General features: G+C 37.3%; 1 protein-coding gene across 2 annotated transcripts in view; it reads right to left on the bottom strand.

Moving 5' to 3' along the window:
- The window catches only part of KATNBL1 (katanin regulatory subunit B1 like 1), a 52,215-nt gene that overhangs the window by 15,143 nt on the left and 14,991 nt on the right, over window positions 1-22,081 (bottom strand). For both annotated transcript variants that reach the window (XM_024567787.3, XM_045201582.2), the window contains 3 exons: window positions 5,863-5,993; window positions 4,648-4,688; window positions 2,334-2,613 (listed from right to left, as the gene is read on the bottom strand). In XM_024567787.3, coding sequence (XP_024423555.1) covers window positions 2,334-2,613; window positions 4,648-4,688; window positions 5,863-5,979 — 438 coding nt within the window. In that variant the 5' untranslated portion in view covers window positions 5,980-5,993. The remainder of the gene's footprint in view (window positions 1-2,333; window positions 2,614-4,647; window positions 4,689-5,862; window positions 5,994-22,081) is intronic.

Raw genomic sequence — 22,081 nt, 5'->3', positions numbered from 1 at the left:
AATTAAGTACTTACAAAATTAAAATATTATAGCATGTAATCAAAATATTTTTGAAATCCCTGCTTTTGCACATATATATTATGAAGGTTTTCCAATGTCAAAACACAAATCAACATATATTTTAGAAAATAATTACATATTCTTTAGTCTTTATTTAGGTTGATTCCGGTATTTCCCTATTAAAACTATGCATCAATAAACATTATATACGTAAATATGTGTACTTGTACAGATACTTCTGTGGGGTTAATTTTAGAACTAGAACAGCTAGATTAAAGGTTACATGTATTTCAACTTCGACAAAATAATGTAGTATCACTTTTAGATTTAGGTTTTTAAAGCAGGCGCTTGTCAATTATGAAAAAGGGTTTGAAACAACAAAAGAGTAATCAAATATCTATTAAGTGTGAGGCTAAAGCAGTTTTCTGAAAAGTAATCAAAATCAGAGAGCAGAGTAAAAAGAGGGCTTGCAAAAATGTGGCACTAGTTCAAATGCAAAACTGAAACTTTTTAAAAAAGCATTTGCACTCAATATTTATTCCCTTAGTTCAACTGAAGAACCAACCCAGGTTCCAATCAAGGCTAGATTTCTGGGTTATAATAGCTACGTATGTTCCTTTTCTTTAAGGTTGTAGTTAGCTCCTGCCTTCTTCCCTCCCTTTCTTGAGATTTTGTGTGTTTATTTTTAGAGAGAGGGGAAGGGCAGGAGAAACACTGGTAGATGAGAGAACCATTGATTTGGTTGCTTCCCCCATGCCTCCTACTGTGGACCTGGCCCGCAACCCAGGCATGTCTCCTGGCTGGGATGGAACCGGCAATGTTTAGGTTCGAAGGCTGGTGATCCACCTGCTGAGCCACACCAGCCAGGGGTATGTAGTTTCTGTTATTATTTGATTAGTGTTGGCCTCATCACTTCTATGACTACATGAAAGTAGGAAAAGTGTCTGTGTTTTACCCACCAATCTATCTCCTCAGACCCAGCAGAGTGCTTACACAGTAGGGAACCCTCCATAAATGTTTGTGAATGAATTTAGTATGACAGTGATTCTCTTCAACACTAAGGTTTAGTTACCATACTATTCTCTAGGGCCCATGATAATTCAATATTAAACCAAATTCTCCTTCCTTCCTCCTTTCTCACACACTTCCTTCACTTCTCCTAGCATTGCTAACTTTCTATCACTTCAGGACCTAATTTTTGTATGAACATTTTCACTAACAAAAACTTTCTTTGTATCACTCAGTCACAGTTTTAGTTAATAACACTGTATTTTCTACCTTTCTTTCACCTTATTTTCTTGTAATTATTACCCTAAATATGATGCTCATCTTCATTCACCTATACACACTTATGACCATTTTAATTTAAAAAACTTTTTCTGTTTGAATGACACAGAAAATGCTTTTTAAGCTGTTATGCCAGACAAAAACAATACTAAGTTTACCAAGTCATAGTTAAAGAAATTAAGGTACTTTCAAACAATGTAATGTTATGTATCTATTAAAAAACTGTAGAAGTCATTTAATCACATGGAAAAATATCTAAATTTATTAAGCATCAAGGTATCAAATAATATGTCAGTATGAAGAGAAAGATACATTAAAAATTTAATACTGTTATCTCCAAATGTTGAGATTATGGATCACTTTTTCCTTTGGGTTTATTTCTACAACATATACAATAAATATGTAATAATTATTATAAATTCATGTGTTTACAAATTTTATCAAACCATTCTCTGAAATGACCACTTTTATAAAAATGATATTTTTGAGGTATAATTTACACACCACAAAAGTCATCCATTAAAAGTATGTAATTCAATTATTTTTAACCAATTTATTGTTGTGCAACCATCATAACAACCCAGTTTTAGAATGTTTTTATCATCCCCTCAAAATTCCCTTGAGCCTATTCAAACACCTAATTTTGCATGAGCCAGAAGAGCAGCATAAGTTAGTAGGTTTGCCAAAGCAAAGCTTCCTACTAGGTGATTTTGAGAGCCCAGCAAAATGTGCTTGGGTAACTGGCTTTGGTGGTCCATTTTTAGGGCAAGATTTCTTTCCCCTTCCTTTAAATCTCTACTGGCCAATTTGTCATTCTGGATATTTACAGCAGCTTGTCAATCATTTCAAGCCACCTCATATATCATTAACTTAGAGAAATGGAATAAACTACTGATTCAAATTTGGTTAATCAGGGAAACTCTCCAGGAATTACAATCTTCAAATAAATCTGAATTCAATGGATGGCAAATTACGCTGCTTGCAGAATATGGCAAAGAAAAAAACCCAATAGTATAACAAGAATAAAGTTACCTCAGAAAACTTACCTCAGAAAAAAAACTACTATATTTTGATGATGGGCTTTCTGTCTGTGAAGAACTAGAATCATTGGAGTTAAGCAAATATGTTCGACTCTCATGGTGTAATTTTTCAGGCAGGTGGCCTGCACAAGCCAGTTCATTTTCTTTATTTGCCATGTCACAGCCCCCACTTCTAGGGGACTGTTTCTTTTTATAACAAGGATTTGGAAAAGGATGATGAACTTTCCTTCTGTGGTAGATCACCTTACGTAGTTTATCTGTGCTTTTCACAGCCTGTCCAACTGTTCTGTAAAAATGAAAAAAAGGAGCACATGAAAACCTTTAAAAATTTTTAAACAGAAATATTTAATAGGCCACATTTTTTTATCACAACCCAGTAAAATGAAAATTAAAAATCTTAAATTTTAAATCCAAGAGGTTAACTTACAAACCATCTGAAAAGCAATGAAAAGGATGATACTTCATATCAAATGAAAATGAAGAGAGGCATAATAACTAGATGCCTTTAAAATGAAATATTATAGGCCACTCTGGGAGTTAAAAAATTGTAACAATTTCTAGTCATCTAAACTTTTTGTAACAATTATACGTGTTTGAATATATTAAAGTTTATTTTGATTAAGTAAAGTATATTTAATTTTACTTGAATAAGAAACCACAATAGAGCACATCTCATGGTTTAGTATAGTGGTTCTCAAGTGTTTGGGCCTCAAGATGCTTTGCACTTTTAAACATTCTTGAGGTCTCCTGAACTCACGGTTCTCTGGCCAACAGATATATAGAAAGATGCTCAACTCTACTAGCTATTAGGAAAATGCAAATCAAAATTAAAATGAGATACCACCTCACACCTGTTAGCATGCCTATTAATAAAACAAGTAATAACAAATGTTAGAGAAGTTGTAGAGAAAAAGGAACCCTCATTCACTGCTGGTGGAAATGTAAAATAATATAGCCACTATGAAAAACAGTATGGAGGTTCCCCCCAAAATTAAGAATAGAGTTACCATATGATCTAGCAACCCCTCTTCTGGGTATCTATGTGAAAAATCTGATTTATTCATAAGATATATGTACTCCCATGTTCACTGCAGCATTATTCATGGTGGCCAAGACATGGAAACAATCAAAGTGTCCTTTGATAGGTGACTGGATAAAGAAGATGCTGTATGTATATACTATGGAACTCTATTCAGCCATGAGAAAAGATGAAATACTGCCATTTGTGACAACATGGATGGCTCTTGAGAATATCATGCTATATGAAATAAGTCAGATAGAAAAAGCCAAGAAACATATGAATTCACTCACATGGGATATAAAAACCGAATACAACAAATGAACAAATAAGACAAACAAACAAAAAAACCCTCACAGACATAGATAACAGTATAGTGGTTACCAGAGGAAAAGGGGGATGGGAGTAAAGAGTAAATGGAGTCAGTTATATGGTGATGGAAGAAGACTAGACTTTGAGTAGTAAGCACATACTGCAATATGCAGATGATGCATTATGGAATTGTATACACTTGAAACTTATATAATTTTATTAACCAATGTCATGCCAATAAATTTAATTTAAAAAATATTTTAAATTCTCGAAGTCTCAAAAGAATTTTTTAATGTGGGTAATAATTATTGATATTTTAGGAACTAAATTATTGTTATATTAGGAACTAAAACTGAGAAAATTTGTTAATTCATTTAACACAGAATATTTACCGAAAGAATCCTATATATACACATACTGAGAAGATGGCACTTTCACATCTGTGTAAATTTCTAATATCTGCTTTAACAGAAGACAGCTGGCTTCTCATTATCTGATTCTCTATTCAATTTATTATGATATCAAATGTAGCCCCTGGAAAATTCTACTGCACACTTGTAAGAGAATAAAAATGAAAAAGGTAAATAATGTCTCAGTACTGATATGAATATAGTGACCTCAAAAACTCTCTGAAAGGGCTACAGGGACCCTCAGGGTCCTCAGATCACCAGTGGTTTAGGAGAAAGTTCAGCAGATTGGAGAATGAATGCCATTTTTAGCACTTTCTGGGGGTACAACTCTCAACAAATCACTTAACTTCTCTGATCTTTAGTTTTTCTCGTCAATTGTTAGTGGGTAATAATACCTACCCAGTAGGACTGTTTTAAGGATTAGAGATAATACTGATGTGTTTGGCACAATGCCTACCACAAAGGAACTGTTTGCCAATCAGTTAATTATTAAAAGAGAATACTTATTTTTTTTCCTATTTTTACTCTTACCAAGCTTTCAGTATTTGCTGTTTCCCACAAACTTTTAAGGTGTTCTTACCTATTTATGTAAGCAGCCAACTGTTTTGGAGATTTCTTAACCTGAAAAATTAAAATGAAAAGTTGCAGTATATTTAAATTTTTAAATAAAGCTATGTGAACTTTGTGATTGATATGAACAAATCTGAAATTTAACAGTTATGTTTTCCTGTTCTAATGCTTCATCTCAATCATTAGTTACAACATTGTATATAGTTGTTTTTGATATATCCATCTCCCTATTTTACATGCCACTAGTCACATATTATACTTATAGGGTGTTCAATAAGTTGAATTTTAATATGGTTTAAAAGAAATTACATCAGTGTGATGTAATGCCTTTCAATGGTGAATAAAAAGTACCTCTATGATTACTCTTTAATATTAAACTAAAATATTAAAATTATGTTCCTGTCAAAATAGTATACTGCCCAAAAACTTTTTAGAGCTTTCAGAATATAAACATTTCAGAACATAAACATATTTCATTAATTCTACTTAATTCTGTCAAGTTAAACCAGAACTCCCGTTGTTTAAATAATTTTACCAGAACTATCCACAGCCCTAATAGTTTAAATTATCTGTGATGGAATGAAACACTGTGTCTCCCAAAATTCACACGTTGAAATCCATGTCCTGGCTGGTGTGTCTCAGTGAATTGAGAGCCAGCCTGTGGACTATAAGGTTGGTCGCCAGTTTGATTCCTGGTCAGGGCACATGCCTGGGTTGTGGGCCAGGTCCCCAGTTGGGGGCGTGTGAGAGGCAACAGAGCAATGTTTCTCTAGTATGTTGACTTCTCTCCCTTTCTTTCTCCCTCCCTTCCCTTCTCCCTAAAAATAAACAAATGAAATTTAAAAAAAAGAAAGAAAAGAAATTCTAACCTCCAAAGTGATGGTATTAGGAGGTAGGGCTTTTGGGAGGTGACTGGGTCATGAGGGTAGACTTTCACAAATGAGATTAGTGCTCTTATAAAAGAGACCCCAGAGAGCTCTCTCATCCCACCCACCATGTGAAGACAAAGTCAGAAGACAGTCATCTATGAACTAGCAAGTGGGCCCTCACCAGATACCAAATCTGCCTAAGCCTTGACCTTGAACTTCCCAGACTCCAGAACTGTGAGAAATAAATTTCTGTTGTTTGAAGCCACCCAGTTTATGGAATTCTGTAATGGTATTCTTCGCCTGACCAGACTAAGATACATACTGTCTTACCTGTTACCTAGAAACCATGGACTTACCTCCTTCATGTTCTTATTAGTGAAATTAGAGATTCTTTTTCTAGGAAGATCAATGGAATGATCCTCAATATTATTACAAAAGTTCCGTTTTTTAACATTGTGGGTTTCAGATGCCATAATCTCTTAAATACCTAGACAACAAAATAAAAATAATAAATGGAAAATACAAAAAGCAAAAGAACCTGATCATTTCCTTAATACACATCTAAAAAGATAACAGCTCCACACTATGTAAAACAGGCTTACGAGTAAAGCAGAGAACACAGTTTTCTAACTATACATTTTTAAAAACCTTCAGCATAAACGAAGCACAGGTAGGGCATTTTAGGAAATTAAGGCTCGTTCTGTTCTCATTCTTTTTCATTGCAACCTGTAAAAATAATATGATATGCATTTTGGGTTAAAGCAAAATGTCAATCTTCCCATTTTCCATATCAGCAGCCATATATTAAATTTCAATTTACAGGTCATAAAATCAGGTCTATATGTACAGTAGTAATATTTATGGCATCCAAATGTACAGAGCCTACAATTTCAGAACCAAATCACATATACCACCACAAGCAGTCAGAGGAACCAAAACCAAACTATATATATCTGACTTGTTTTAGGCCTAACCCTTACATTTTTCTTTCATTCTTGCAACTAGCTTTCCAAAGCTCTCCTCTACCTTTGAAAAAAATAATCCACTCTTCTGTTCCTCCAATTATATCTGACCCATGAACAGCCCCTCCACCTGTACCCCTAGGTTAAGAAACTTCTTGGATGAGGCCTTTTAAAAAGTAAGCAAATAACTGAATTGCAGTAATACAATAAGCACTGATAGAGGGGCACCCATGTGAGTGAGCAAAGCTTCACTAAGAAGAGTTAAAGGACAAACGGCATGTACTAAACTGAAAGGCATGAGGAAACATGGTTTGTTTGGCATTATCTTAAGCAGATGAATGTGACTAGAGCTTAGACTGGGGGTGGGTTGCAGCTAAGTGAGAAATGAGGCTGGAGAGATAGGCAGAAGCTAGATTTTAAAGGGTCTCATCCACCAGGTAAGCCCCCCCTTTTTTTTTTTAAAAAAAAAGGGGAGACATTTAACGCCCTGGCTGGTGTAGCTCAGTGGATTGAGTGTGGCCTGTGAACCAAAGGGTCGCTGGTTTGATTCCCAGTCAGGACACATGCCTGGGTTGCAGGCCAGGTCCCCAGTACAGGCCACACGAGAGAGAGGCAACCACACATTGATGTTTCTCTCCCTCTCTTCCTCCCTCCCCCTCCTTCTCTAAAAATAAATAAATAAAAGGAAAAAGAAAAAATTTATTAAAAACAAAACAAAAACAAAAGGGAGACATTTAAAGATAACAGGCTAAATATACAATTACTTCTACATTTCCCTGAGACTCCATTACAATGACAATAAAAAGTTTACGTCTTTTGTGTTTAAAGACATAAACCCATAAGGACAAAGAAGAGTAGATGATGGCAACAACATTTTGGAAACAGCAAAGCAGAAGTGATAAATGACTTGGCAGATCTGAGAAAGCCAAATTCTAAATCAGCAGTGAGTAAAGGTAAAAAGTAGAATCACCAAAAAGGTTCAGGATTTGCCAATAATGAGGATCTCAAGAAGTGAGGATTAATTAAGGTGGGCTTAAGAACAAGTAGAATGACGGAATATCCATCCATTCAAGGCACAGTTATATCTCTATATCCTATCCTCCATTCCAGTAAAAAAACTAGTTTTATTGTATGGAAAATTTAAAACAGTCCTTGGGATAAGAAACACCAGTCACAAATGGGGGATCAAGTGGTAATTTACATACTAATGTCCAGACCTCTAACACTTTTTCTATCATTTGCTTCACAGAGGCTTGCAGTCAGGCTTATACACTTCCAAAAAGAGTGCAGATCAACCTCAGAGGGAAAACACAGACGTACACATCTAAAAATGCTAACATTACTGATGGTCAAAGTCCACAAACAACCGTTTTACATCTTGATTATGGTGGTAGTTATCCAACTGTTAAAACTATGCAATATGAAGGGTGAATTTTTATTAGATGTACATTTTATCTCAATAAACCTGACTTTGAAAAAAATCCTTGAGAGATAAGAACAAACTGCATCCATGAAACACAAATGAGACAAAAAACAAAACCAACTAAGACTCCTGGAAATTTATTACTATTAGAGGAAACTTTTCTGTCAAAACATGTAATCTGATTAAACAATCTATAAAAAGTCAATTTTTTAGAATCCAACTCACTGATAAATATGAGTTGCCTATCACAAAAACACCTTCAGAAGTAAAATTGGAGAAAGATATCTCTAATGTTATTCATATTTCAAAAATAAATAAGAATATTAGAATGATAATTAAAAGAATAACAGTCTGAAGGTGAGATAATGGTCCCTATTTCATTAAGATTATGACATTCCTAAAGCACTAGTATCTGATTTAAGACTTTACAAATTTTAAAAGATACAGAAAACAAAAATTACTAAAGAATACTAGTTGGAAAACTAATTTGAAGCTTAAAATAGGTGGTGTGACAATAACATTAATAATTTCTAATAAAGTAACAGCAATTACCATTTTACCACTTAAAATGGAACCATAGATGCTTAATATTCAGAATCTCAATGATAATTTCTGGTGCTGAAATTCTAATCCCTGTTTTTAAAATATGTAGGTTTTAAAAAGTTAAGTAACTTGTTCTAATGTACCAAAGATGTTTTGTGTTTATTTAGGCCAAAATTCGCCTGATCAGTGGAGGATGGATGATAAAATTTCTCATCTCAAGGTTCTGCATATTTCCTGTGCCCTGTATCTGAGGAATGCTTTTCCCCCTGATAGTTTTCTTCCTTATAACATTTTTAAATTCTTGCTCAGATAGAATTTAGAAAAGCCACCCTCCTCAAAGTGGCTTTTCCCTGACCATACTCTAAAATAGCACCGACTGCCCTGGCTGGTGTGGTGTGGCTCAGTGGATTGAGCACCAGCCTGCAAACCAAAGTCACTGGTTCAATTCCCAGTAAGGATGCATGCCTGGGTTACAGGTCAGGCCCCCTGCCGGGGGCGTGTGAGAGGCAACCCACTGATGTTTCTCTCCCTCCCCCTCTCTCAAAAAAATAAATAAATAAAATCTTTAAAAAAATAGCACCTACCTTCACTTTCCTATCTCCTTATCCTACCCTGTTTTTCTTGATAATATTTGCCACTACATATGTAAGTTGTCTCTTTATCATATGTCTTCTCTACAAGAATATAAGCTTCATGACTGGTGGGACCTTGCTTGATTGTTCCCTTTTATATTCCCTGGGCCTACAATACTGCCTGGCACTTACAAAGTGCACTGTATGTACATGTTGAATAAATTAGTAAAAATTCTATTCTATAGTATGTAGAAATGATAATTAGTAGAAACAGCTTTCACCTTCTGTCTTTTTTAGTTCAACCTTTTCTAGTACAGACTACCAGAATCTTTTATCCACAGATTAACCCTACTTATTGCACACACAAATATATGTATTTTAAAAGTCTATGGCATGCAGACTGGTGCAGCCACTGAGGAAAACAGTATGGAATTTCCTCAGAAAACTAGAAATGGAACTGCCTTTTGACCCAGCAATTCCACTGCCGGGATTATACCCTAAGGATCCTGAAACACCAATTTAAAAGAACCTATGCACCCCAATGTTCATAGCAGCACAATTTACAGTAGCCACATGCTGGAAGCAACATAAGTGCCCATCAGCAAATGAATGGATCAAAACACTGTGGTACATTTACATAATGGTATATTACCTAGTAAAGAAAAAAGGAGCTCCTACCCTTTGTGACAGCACAGATGGATCTGGAGAGTATTATGCTAAGTGAAATAAGTCAGGCAGTGAAAGACAAATACCATATGATCTCACCTGTTAATGGGACCTAATCAACAAAACAAACAAATGAGCAAAATAGAACCAGAGACATGGAAATAAAGAACAAACTGACAGTGAGCAGAGGGGAGGCGAGAGGGGGTAATGGAGGAAAGGGAAAGGGCAAGTCAAGGAACATGTATTGAGAACCCATGGGCATGGACAATGGGGTGGGGATTGCCTGTGGTGGGGGCGGGGCAGGGCAGGGGAGAGCAACAGCAAAAAATGTGGGACAACTATTATTAAATAACAATTTTTAAAAAAGGAGTAAAAAAATGTCTATCGAATTTGAGTATTTTCCTTTAGAAAATAGCACTTATTTATTGATATTCTGTCTCCCTTTTATATCGAAAACATATTCATTTCTTTTTTTTTAAAGAACATACAATGTTGTATTTTTTTAAAAAGTGAAGGACTTTGTATCATTAGAAAAATGTAAGTCAAAACCACAGTGAGATACTAATTCACAACCACCAGATCGCTATAATAATAATAAAACAAACAATAAGAAGTGTTGGGGACGATGTAGAGAAAATGGAACCCTCACACATTACTGTATGAATATAAATGGTACAATAGCCTGGGAAAACAGTTTGCCACTTTTTTTAAATGTTAAATACAAACTAATCATAGCATCCACATAGTTATTCATGCGAAATGGAAGCTTATGTTCACAAAATACTTGTATGCAAATGCTCATAACAACATTATTCAAAGTAGCCAAAAATGTGATAGACCTAAATGTCTATCAACTGGTAAATGGATAAGCAATACTAGGTATATCCACCTGGAACAGTACTCAGCAACAAATAGAAATGAAGTACTGACACATGGGACAATATTTATGAACATCATGCGAAATGAAAAGAGCCAAGTACAAAAGACCACATATTATGTGATTCCATTTATATAAAATATCCATAAAAGCAAAATCTATTGAAACAGAAAGTAGATTAACAGTTGCCCAGGGCTGGGGTGGGAGCAGGAAAACTGCAAATGGGCTCAAATATACCCTGGGCGGGGGGGGGGGGGGGGGGGGGCCGTGATGATGATGTTCTAAAATTTGACTGGGTTGATGACTGCCCTATTATATATACAATTATAATCTGTAAACTGTACATTTAAGTCAAGTGAGTTTTATGTTGTTATATATTTTTTAATATATTTATTGATTATGCTATTACAGTTGTCCCATCCCCCCCTTCACTCAACTCCATCCTGCCCACCCCCTCCCTCCCACATTCCCCACCTATAGTTCATGTCCATGGGTCATACTTATAAGTTCTTTGGCTTCTACATTTCCTACACTATTCTTACCCTCCCCCTGTCTATTTTCCACCTATCATTTATGCTATTTATTCTCTGTACCTTTCCCCCCTCTCTCCCCCTCCCAATCCCCTATTGATAACCCTCCATGTGATCTCCATTTCTGTGGTTCTGTTTCTGTTCTAGTTGTTTGCTTAGTTTTCTTTTGTTTTGGTTTTAGGTGTGGTTGTTAATAACTGTGAGTTTGCTGTCATTTTTACTGTTCATATTTTTTATCTTCTTAGATAAGTCCCTTTAACATTTCCTATAATAATGGCTTGGTGATGATGAACTCCTTGTACTTGACCTTATCTGAGAAGCACTTTATCTTCCCTTCCATTCTAAATGAAAGCTTTGCTGGATACAGTAATCTTGGATGTAGGTCCTTGCCTTTCATGACTTTGAATACTTCTTGCCAGTCCCTTCTTGCCTGTATGGTCTCTTTGGAGAAATGAGCTGACAGTCTTATGGGAAGACCTTTGTAGGTAACTGTCTCCTTTTCTCTTGCTGCTTCTAAGATTCTCTCCTTCTGTTTCATCTTAGGTAATATAATTATGATGTACCTTGGTGTGTTCCTCCTTGGGTCCAGCTTCTTGGACACTCTCTGAGCTTCCTGGACTTCCCAGAAGCCTATTTCCTTTGCCAGACTGGGGAAGTTCTCCTTCATTATTTGTTCAAATAAGTTTTCAATTTTTTGTTCTTCCTCTTCTCCTTCTGGCACCCCTATAATTCGGATGTTGGAACATTTCAAGATGTCCTGGAGGTTCCTAAGCCTCTCCTCATTTTTCCGAATTCTTGTTTCTTCATTCTTTTCTGGTTGGGTGTTTCTTTCTTCCTTCTGGTCCACACCGTTGATTTGAGTCCCAGTTTCCTTCGCATCACTATTGGTTCCCTGTACATTTTCCTTTGTCTCTCTTAGCATAGGCTTCATTTTTTCATCTAGTTTTCGACCAAATTCAACCAATTCTGTGAGCATCCTGATTACCAGTGTTTTGAACTGTGCATCTGATAGGTTGGCTATCTGTTTGCTGCTTAGTTGAATTATTTCTGGAGCTTTGAAGTGTTCTGTAATTTGGGCCTTTTTTTTTTTTTGTCTTGGTGCGTCTGTTACTTTAAGGGGTGGAGCCTTAGGTGTTCACTGGGGCGGGGTAATGCTGGTCGCTGTGCTGTGACGCTGCACGTGGGGGAGGGGCTGAGAGGAAGCAATGGTGCCCACTCTACTCTCTGCTGGATTTCAGTCACTCCCTCCGCTACACACAATCAAACTGGGCCCCTCTGGTGCTGGTTCCCGAGTGGGTGGGCTTGTGCATTCTCTAGGCCCCTGTGGGTCTCTCCAACGACCTCTCCTGTGAGGCTGGGAGTTTCGCCTGCTGCCACCCCAACCCCCACTGGTGTTTTCAATCAGAGGTTTGAGGCTTTATTTCCCCGCACTGGAGCCCCGGGTTACGCAGTCTGCTTCACTCCCCCCGCCATTCCTCCCGGTTTATCTGTGCTCGAATGTGGGGCCGCTGGGTGCTCCTCGCCGCTCTGCCTGCCCCATTCTCCGCCACTCTGAGTCTGGTCCTCTCCGTTTATCTGCGTGAATGTGGGGCCGCAGGGTCTGCTAGTGGTCAGACTGCCTGCCCCGTTGGTCCCACACTCCGCCAGTCTTGGTCCTGTCACGGCAACGCAAGTCCTCTCCGCACCAGCTGCCCATCTCCACCCCTCCTACTGGTCTGGATGAATGTTTCTTTTTTATCAACTTGGTGTTGGACTTCCTTGCCGTTTGATTTTCTGTCAGTTCTGGTTGTGCAAGGAGGCGCAGTGTGTCTACCTACGCCTCCATCTTGGTTCTCCCTATGTTGTTATATTTCAATAAAGCTTAAAAAGGTGAAGGAAATTATCAAAATTGTAAAGTCTCTTAGCAAAGGAGTTTTATATTACAAATTCCATTTTATTTTATGCCTTATGCATTTGGTATACCTTCCTTGGGCAATAATATAGTATTATCCTTTTCCTCCAAGAGCCTCTGACAGTCTAAAACAACTGTTGAGGCTCCTAGATATTTGCAAAGTGCTAGTTGATAATATATAAAAAGAGAATAATTGGAAATGGGATCGTGTGTGGTTGAAGACAGTGATTATAGAAAACAGAAAGCATAATCTTTTAATAAAAAGAAAGAACAAAAAGAAACAAGATCTTGAGAGATAAAGCAAGAGCTATGGCATATTGAGAACAAAATACTAACTTTACTTTTAACTATTCTGAACACTGGATATAGTGTCTATTTTCTTAAATAAAGACAATAGCTTCCTTGGTACTGCCTACGGAGGTGACAGCCATCTCCTACTTGGCACCATGGCTGCCCTCAGACCCCTTGTGAAACCCAAGATTGTCAAAAAGAGGACCAGGAAGTTCAGCCAGTACCAGTCAGACCGATATGTCAAAATTAAGTGCAACTGGTGGAAACGCACAGGTATTTACAATAGGGTGCACAGAAGATTCAAGGGCCACATCTTGATGCCCAACATTGGTTAGCAGAGCAACAAGAAAACAAAGGACATGCTGCCCAGGGGCTTTCGGAAGTTCCTGGTCCACCAGGTCAAGGAGCTTGAAGCGCTGCTGATGTGCAACAAATGTTACTGTACTGAGGCTGCTTACAACGTCTCTTCAAAGAACCGCAAAGGCATTGTGTAAAGAGCAGCCCGGCTGGCCAAGAGTCACCAATCCCAATGCCAGGCTGTGCAGTGAAGAAATGAATAGACAGATTGTATATATTATATTTGTGTTAATAAAACCATAAAATTCTGCCAAAGAAAGACAATAAAGTAATTGCTACAGCTTTTTTTTGACAAGATAAATAGTGGCATGCAGACAGAGTTGGAGGGATGAATTCCCTTTATAGAGTAGTCATCTACCAGAAAAGTGAAAAGGGATCTATTCACAGAATTACTACAATGGCTACCCAGTAAAGAGATTAAATAGCTCCAAGTGTTCAGATACTCCCTACCTACTCCCAGTGAGAAAGCTCATCATACAGGAATTAAATATGTCTTGACTTTTGTCTCTAATAACTTAAGCTACAGCTTAAGATCAAATTAACTTATGCTTTCTTTTTACATTAATATATTATAGCATATCAATTATTTATATTGTATTTAACTCTGCAATTTCATTCTTCTTGAAAAACAAAGCATGGATGTGAACAAAGAATAATAATTAGTATTTCTGGTATCAGTGATTCTCTTTCAATCACCAACGTCAAAGTAACTCTCACTATTACAAAGGGTGTTCTCATCAAGCGTCTTGAGGTTGAAAATTCATAACACTAACTTATAATAATAAAAGGTTTTAGAATTTAAAGCTTCAGCCTAATCTTTTTTTAACCCAGAGAGAACAAGTAACTTGCCCAAAGACAGTTAGCTAATTAATAGTATAGTATAAGGCATAGAAAGAATCCATGTCATTCTACCATAACTTTGTTCTCATTAATTGAATCCAATTCATTCTCAACTAGAATAGAGTCAACATTTCAATTCTGATTAGCCAAAAAAGATGAGAATACTATTTTTCTGAGGCGATGATAAAGGAGGGACAGGTGACCATAAACAATATGGGAACCCTACCTCCCATCTTTCCCTCACCCTATAAGGGTAACCTTTTCTTCTCTCTTCTAAGGCCTCACAAGGAAATTACAGGGCTTAAAGGCAAATCACTGGTTTCTCTGAGGCAGATGCCACACAAAAAATAAAAGGGAAGGATGAACATGGACTTTTTTTCAAGAATGTCAGTGAAGGGGAGAGAAAAAGAAGGTAAACATAGGATTTTCTGGGACAATCTTTAGAGTCTGGGGATACTGATTCCTTCCTCCTAAATTCAGCTCCCAGACTCTCAATAACTGTTTTGGTATCGGTAGCACTTATGTTTAATAACAGAATTTGAACCAGGTTAAAAAAATAAGGCGATAAGAAAGGGAACTGAGAATGCCTAGGTTGATCCAAATGGGATTAGTGCTTACAATGGAATATTAAAAACACTATTTACAAAGAATATTTTGTGAAGTGAAAGAAGTTTCAAAAATAATAGTATTTTTAAAAGTAGGACAGAAAACAGAATATATAGTATAATCATATTTTTTCAGAAACATATATAAAATTAATGCATTCAAAAGGACTCTATCAAAGATTAACAGAAGTTATTTGACTTTTTCTTCATTTATATGTTCCACTATTTTCTACAAACATAAATTATTTTTATAATCTGAAAATATAAATATTTTAACATAATGAGGTCACTAAAAAAAGCAGATTATATAACTCCCTCATAGTAGAAAAGTGAAAAAGGTGTAAATGCCAGCAACAGAGGTAATATTTCATAGGAAGAATCTATTTTAAGTTTTCCAAAATGAGGGCAACTCCCTCTAATTTTCTCAGTTCTTGCCTTCTCACCTCATCTGGGACTTAGCTTCTATGTACACTTTTGTATCTTCAATTTCTTCCTTTGAACTGACTCCTCCCCTCCTTGCTTTTAAACATGATCAGGTTTCCCCTATCAACTCCTATACTCTTTCTCTACTTCTCTTTCCTGCCAAACTTCTACAATGAGTGCTTTTTAGTTTCCATTTTCTCTTTAACCCTTTACAATCTTGCTTTTATTTTGCCCTCTTATTTGAAAAAATTGCATCTTCAAGGTCACTCGAAGCTATAGGGGAGCTTTTACAGCACTGATGATGCTCATCAAAGTCAGCCAAGCCAAATCTAAAGACTGCTGACTTGTCATCATTTAGTTTTTTTTATCACCTCGAGGTCCCTCTCCCCTCAATCTTTATGTTCACATGACACAGCACTATCTGCACTTTCCTTGTTCCTTTATCTTCAATGACTCATTTCTCTTTAAACTAAAATTGGAAAAATATTCTTTCATGGCTTCAGCTATCTCCCTAGATCTAGTCTCTCCTCTGACATCTATGTATTTGGCTTCCTGAACTGCCATTGCTAGGTTCAAGTCAACATATCTAAAGTAAATCTCTTCAATCTCTTCCAGTGTCAAAACAACTAGCTGCCTTTCCTATCTACCCCATTTTAAATTACTGGCATCAAATTTCTGTCAGACTAGAAACCTGGGAGTTAATTTGATTCTTCTCTCCTTCCCTCCAACAAATCATTAAGTCTTCTTGAAGCTTCCTTCAGATTATTTCATGGATCCATTCTCACCTTCCCTTTTCCACTGTCAGATCTCTAGCCCCATCACTTCAAGCCTAAATAACTGTAAGAATTATCCGATTTTCCCGCCATCATTCTGTTCCTGGTCCCATAATCATCCTTCACAACCACTGCCTACAGTGTTCATGGCAAAATCCCCAAATTTCCAATAGTTTCCTACTGAATTTCTGAGACTCTGAGAAGGCTGCATAATTTTATTTAACCCTGAGTCCAAAATTTAGTCACCATCCTATTTTTAAAATTCTGCCAGATATGTAAAGTTTGAAAGATGCAGATGTTCCAAGAAACAGTTTGTTGAATTGATTTACTACACCAAGACTAAACTATTTATCTAAATGTAGAAAAACTTTATAATCAGGTACCTTACTATTAGAAATTAATAATTTTTTTAATTAGAAGGGAAAAAGAACAAAATATTCTCATTATTTTTTTTTAAATATGGGGAGGATGGAAAGTTTTTTGTTGAGGGAGGGAGATTCCATTGTGTTGGTGTCAATTAAGTAGCAACAATATTAAAAACAATAGCTAGCCTCCCTGGCTGGTGTGGCTCAGTGGGTTGAGTGCTGGCCTGTGAACCTAGAGGTCACTGGTTTGATTCCCAGTCAGGGCACATGCCTGGGTTGCAGGCTAGGTTGGGGGTGTGCAAGAGGCAACTGATTGATGTTTCCCTCACACATCGATGTTTCTCTCCCTCTCTTTCCCTTTCTCTAGAAATGAATAAATAAAATCTTAAAAATAATAATAATAGCTAGCCTTTATCAAAAGCTTACCACAGACATGGAGAAAAACCAGGAAGTGAACCTATGATCTTTTGGTTTACAGGATGATGCTACAACCAACTGAGCCATACCAGCCAGGGCAACAATGAAGGTTTTATCTTTTTCTAGCTTGCGATTTTCGGCAGGTCATTTATTCTATTCTGAATCTGTGATCTCTAATGCAAATGGAAATATGGTTGTAAAGATCAAAGTGAGATTACATGTAAGTTAATACAGCCAATAATACTCATAATAGTTATATAAAATATAAATATATATAATTCTGGTATTTTGGAAGGCAAATTTGACAACATTGTAGAGCAAGTAAACTGTATCTTGTCACTCAGTTTATAGCATCTATATAATTTATCATCCAAATCAAGACACATTTGAGAGTGAAAGGAGATATTAAAAATTATTCTGAGTCAATAGGCATAAACCAGTTTTGCCCCAAGCAAATTGAGATGTCTGGTCACCCCATCTCATTTAAAATGTTTATTTTCCTAGATTGATTTTAATATATTTTTTCTATAAAAAATATCAACTACTCAGAAGTAAAAAGAAGTGAATTACTGATACACACAGACTATATGAGAATGTCTCAAACACATTATGCTAAGTCAGAGAAGACAAATTTAGAAGGCTAAATACTATACAACTTCATTTTTATAACACTCTAGAAAAGGCATTATAGGGAAAGAAAACATCAATTGCTGCCAGAGTCTAGGGGAAAGTAGAAGTTGACTACAAAGGGATGAGACAATTTACTGTGGTGAGAAACATGTTCTGAATCTTGTCTGTGGTAGTGACCATATTGTATGTCAAAACTCATGTAAATATACATTAATAACCTGACTTCAAAAAATTGGAGTGCAGAGCACATGTCATTTATGGCTTTTCACTAGGCTCCTTGGACACTCAGCACTCACTTGCCAGAAGTAATATGGCTACACGGGGGTCATATCTGTTCTTTTTTTTTCTCTAAGAAATTGGTCTACCCTTTAGTCCTGAAGGTTCCAGAAACATTCCTCAAAGCATCTGGAATTTTTATCTCTTTTGACTGGTGATTATTAAGGCCAGTCCTGCTGGCTTCATCTTTGTTCAAATCAACCACATGGGCTGAGTCTGGCCCTAAGGATGGTAGATGCACTCAATGCCCTCTACGTGCTTCAATGTGGGGGTGAGTCCTCTCACTTGGAGACCAGTGGGAATTAAAAACTTAATCTGCAAAGGCCTTTAGGCTTCCCATGCCTCTCCCAGTTCTTTGGAAAGCTTTCTGCTCACTATGCCGTAGATATCACAACTCACTACCTGGGTGAAAGATTAAAGACTCATCCAACCTTAAGGGCTGGTATAGCTAAAAGATTAGGTCAAACAGACCCATATTCAAATTTCCACCTTTTCCATTTAACTAGCTATGTGACCCTGGAAACACGTGAGCCTCAATTTCCTCATCTATAAAAGTAAAGCTGTTTGTGTTTTTACCTTGCCTCACTCCAAAAGAATAAGAAAACCTGCAGACATTTTTTTTCTTTTTTATTTTTATTGAGTTTATTAGGGTGACACTGGTTCATAAAGTTATACAGGCTTCAGGTATACAATTCTATAATATATTATCTGTATGTTGCATTGTGTGTTCACCAGACCAAGTCAAGTCTCCTTCCATCACAATTTATTCCCTCTTTACCCTCTTCTACCTCCCCCCAGCCTTCTTTCCCTCTGGTAATCACTGTACTATTGTGTGTTTCTAAATTAATCCCTTCATCTTTTTCACCCAAAACACCTCTCCTCTGATAGCTATCAGTCTATTCTCTGTTTCTATTTTGTTTGCTGGTTTATTTTGTTCATTAGATTCCACATATAAGTGACATCATATGGTATTTGTCTTTCTCTGACTGGCTTATTTCACTTAGCATAATACTCTCCGGGTCTATCTATGCTGTTGCAAAAGGTACAGTGAGTACAGGAGTCACTACCTTTTCCCGTTTTTTGTGTGAAAGCTTTAACATGGTTTAAGTTTCTGCCATCTTCTCATAAACTGACTTCCTTGATCTCTGTAACACTCCAATGTTAGTGCTCTTTCTCTCCCCAGAATTTGACTATTACTTTGAAATCACTTTTATCACTAAAAATATTCTCTTGTAATAATAATTTGGTTGTTAACTTATTTACTACCCCCCCACCCTGTCTCTCTATCCAACTAAAGAGATCAAGGGAGTTGGTTTATGAGAAGGAAAAACTTAAATTAATCACATTAAAGTGCCACAAAAAGAAATGTAAAAAGGTAGGGACTCCTAAACTCAGTGTAAGCATCCCTAAATACAGAAAGCACATTTTATAAATAACATTAGGTCTCATTTTCTTAGCTTTGCTATTAAAACTTCCTGCCTCTCGATACTCGGGTTCTATGGTAACAAATTGTTTCTTCTCCCTGAAAAGTCCCTGTCCCTCCTTGCCATTTCATCACAGCCTCTGACTATAATGATTGAGTTCAAATCTTCCTCTGAAGCATTTGAAAAGAAATCTTCACCCAGGAATGTTTATTGATTTTAGAGAGAAAGGAAAGGGTTGCGGGGAGGAAGGGGGGGAGGGCATGGAGAAAGGGAAAAAAAAACATTGAAGTGAGAGAGAAACATGGATCAGTTGCCTTCCATATGGACCCTGACCTGGGATCGAATGTGCAACCTAAGTGTGTGCCCTGATTGGGGATTGAACTCAGCAAACGTTCTGTGCACGGGATGATGCTCCAACCAATGGAGCAACCTGGCCAGGGCACTCTCTGAAGCATTTCTTGATTCCTATATTCATTGATCTCGTCCTTTACCACTTTTTATGGCACTTAGTTAATATCACATAGCTTAGAACTTCAACAATTTACAAATAATTGGCACTAACTGATCTAGGTGTGTTTCCTCTTACCAACTGACGGGAACCATCCTGCCTGGTTTCAGAAGCTGTAACCCCCCATGGCTAAGGCTGAGTAAAAAGACCTTGGGACCATAAGCCACCTAGGAGACAAAGCTTATCTTCCTTGTAGGAGTACCACCTCTGCCCCATTTCACCTCACCCTGCTTGGCCCTGAGCCTGACCGGTAAGCCAATGACAAGTAAGATTCCTCAAGGGAGGGATGATCTAAGACAGGCATGGTCATGAAGAGGCCCTCAGGGAAGGACTTGGGGGGCTATAGAAAAAGGGGGTGATGGACCCTTGCCCCTCGGCTTTGACATAGCCTGAGTCCTCATTCTGTCTGCAAGGAGTCTCCTAATCTCTTGGTTGACTTACTTCCCCTGCCTGACCTAAGCCTGAAACAATGCCTAAGTCTGAAACAATGCCAGAGGTGGGTGTGACACTGTGCTAGACAGGGCAGGTTCCCTGGGGCGATCGGGCCTACGAAAAAGTGCATAAAATCCTATGAAACCTACTTTGCTAATACCCTCAATTTAAATGATAAGGGTCCAAGCATGAAATGAGTTTGTTCCCCAAAGTTTTATAGCCCTTTAGCTAACTGACCCTGACTCAGAATAAGCCCTCAGAGTTCTTTGACTGTTATCTATTGTTTGATCCTTACTGCCTGGCAGTGATTGATGAGCTTTACCTATATTTCTGCGAAAACTGAACCCAATAAAAGCTCACTGAGGAACAGGCTCTTGGTCCTTTTCATTTGAGAGATCGACCACCTTTCCTCCCCAAGCAGATCATGTCTTAGTAGACTTATTCTCATCCGTGGTGGCCGGTGGGGGAGGGGGGAATGGAGGGGGGGCGGGCCCTGCAGGCGGAGCCCTGTCCCCCCACAACCAACTAGACTGCTAAACTTCTCATGAGCAAAAACTGATTGCATGCTTTTATATACACAACCTAAAAGGCAATTTTACAACTTAAATATGTACAAAACTCTCTCTCTCACCCACCCACCCACAAACACACACACAACATGGTATATCCTCCAGTGAGCAAATGAGCATCATCACAATCAAAGTCTTGGTAATTTAAGGTTCATTTTAAAAAAATGATTAAAGGAGTCCTGGCTGGTGTGGCTCAGTGGATTGAGCACCAGCCTGCGTACCAATTCCCAGTCAGGGCACATGCCTGGGTTGTGGGCCAGGTCCCCATTAGGGGGTGTGTGAGAGGCAAACCCCCCTCTCCTTCTCCCTCCCCACCCCTCTCTAAAAATAAATACAATCTTAAAAAAAATGATTAAAGGAAAGAAAGCATATGTATTCAATTCAACATGCCTTTACTGAGCACCTACCATGTGTCAAGAAATAGGAAGTACATGTCTTAAACAAAAAAAACAAAAAAAACCTCACAGATACAGACAACAGAATGGTGATTACCAGAGGAAAAAGAGGGTGGAGGAAAGATGAAGAGGATAAAGGGGATCAAATATTTGGTGATGGGAGGAGATTAGGCTTCAGATAGTGAACACACAATAGAGTAAACAGATGTCTATAAAATCATACATCTGTAATTTATATAATGTTATTAACCAATGTTATGCCAATAAGTTTAACAAAAAGTAAATAAATGGAAAAAAAAAGAAGTACATGCCCTATTTCTCAAGAAGCTCATGGCCTAGTGGGGAAGAATGACAAGAAAGCCAATAAATATAAAATAATTAAGTGCTATAAAAGAGGAATAGGTAGTATAGGTTGCTAAAAAAGCAGCAGCAATGCATCTAACTTGAGAGGCACCAAAACATCCAAGAATATATCTCAGGTCACAGTAGATTTGAGTCCTGAAAACTAAACAGGAAATTGCACAAATGAAATGACACAAAGCGCTCAATTTAACCAATCACAGTAAAATCTTATGTACTCAAAAAAAAAAATCAGAATCTAGAGCTTTCCTTATTTTTAGTTCTCCAGAAACAATTATTCAATCTGAGCATAAATAGAAAACAAAAACTGATACAGAAGCTGATTTCTCAATGGATAGATCAGGCTGATAACATCCAAGCCACAAATCCACTTTAGCATCACAGAAAAGAAGACAACCAGATGTTATGCTTCCTGATGTGACACACAGGAAATATTACACAACACT

Source organism: Desmodus rotundus, chromosome 7, assembly GCF_022682495.2.
Source record: "Desmodus rotundus isolate HL8 chromosome 7, HLdesRot8A.1, whole genome shotgun sequence".
Taxonomy (NCBI): domain Eukaryota; kingdom Metazoa; phylum Chordata; class Mammalia; order Chiroptera; family Phyllostomidae; genus Desmodus; species Desmodus rotundus.
The sequence above is the reverse complement of the archived record's forward strand: the minus strand, read 5'-3'. Positions and strand labels throughout refer to the sequence as shown.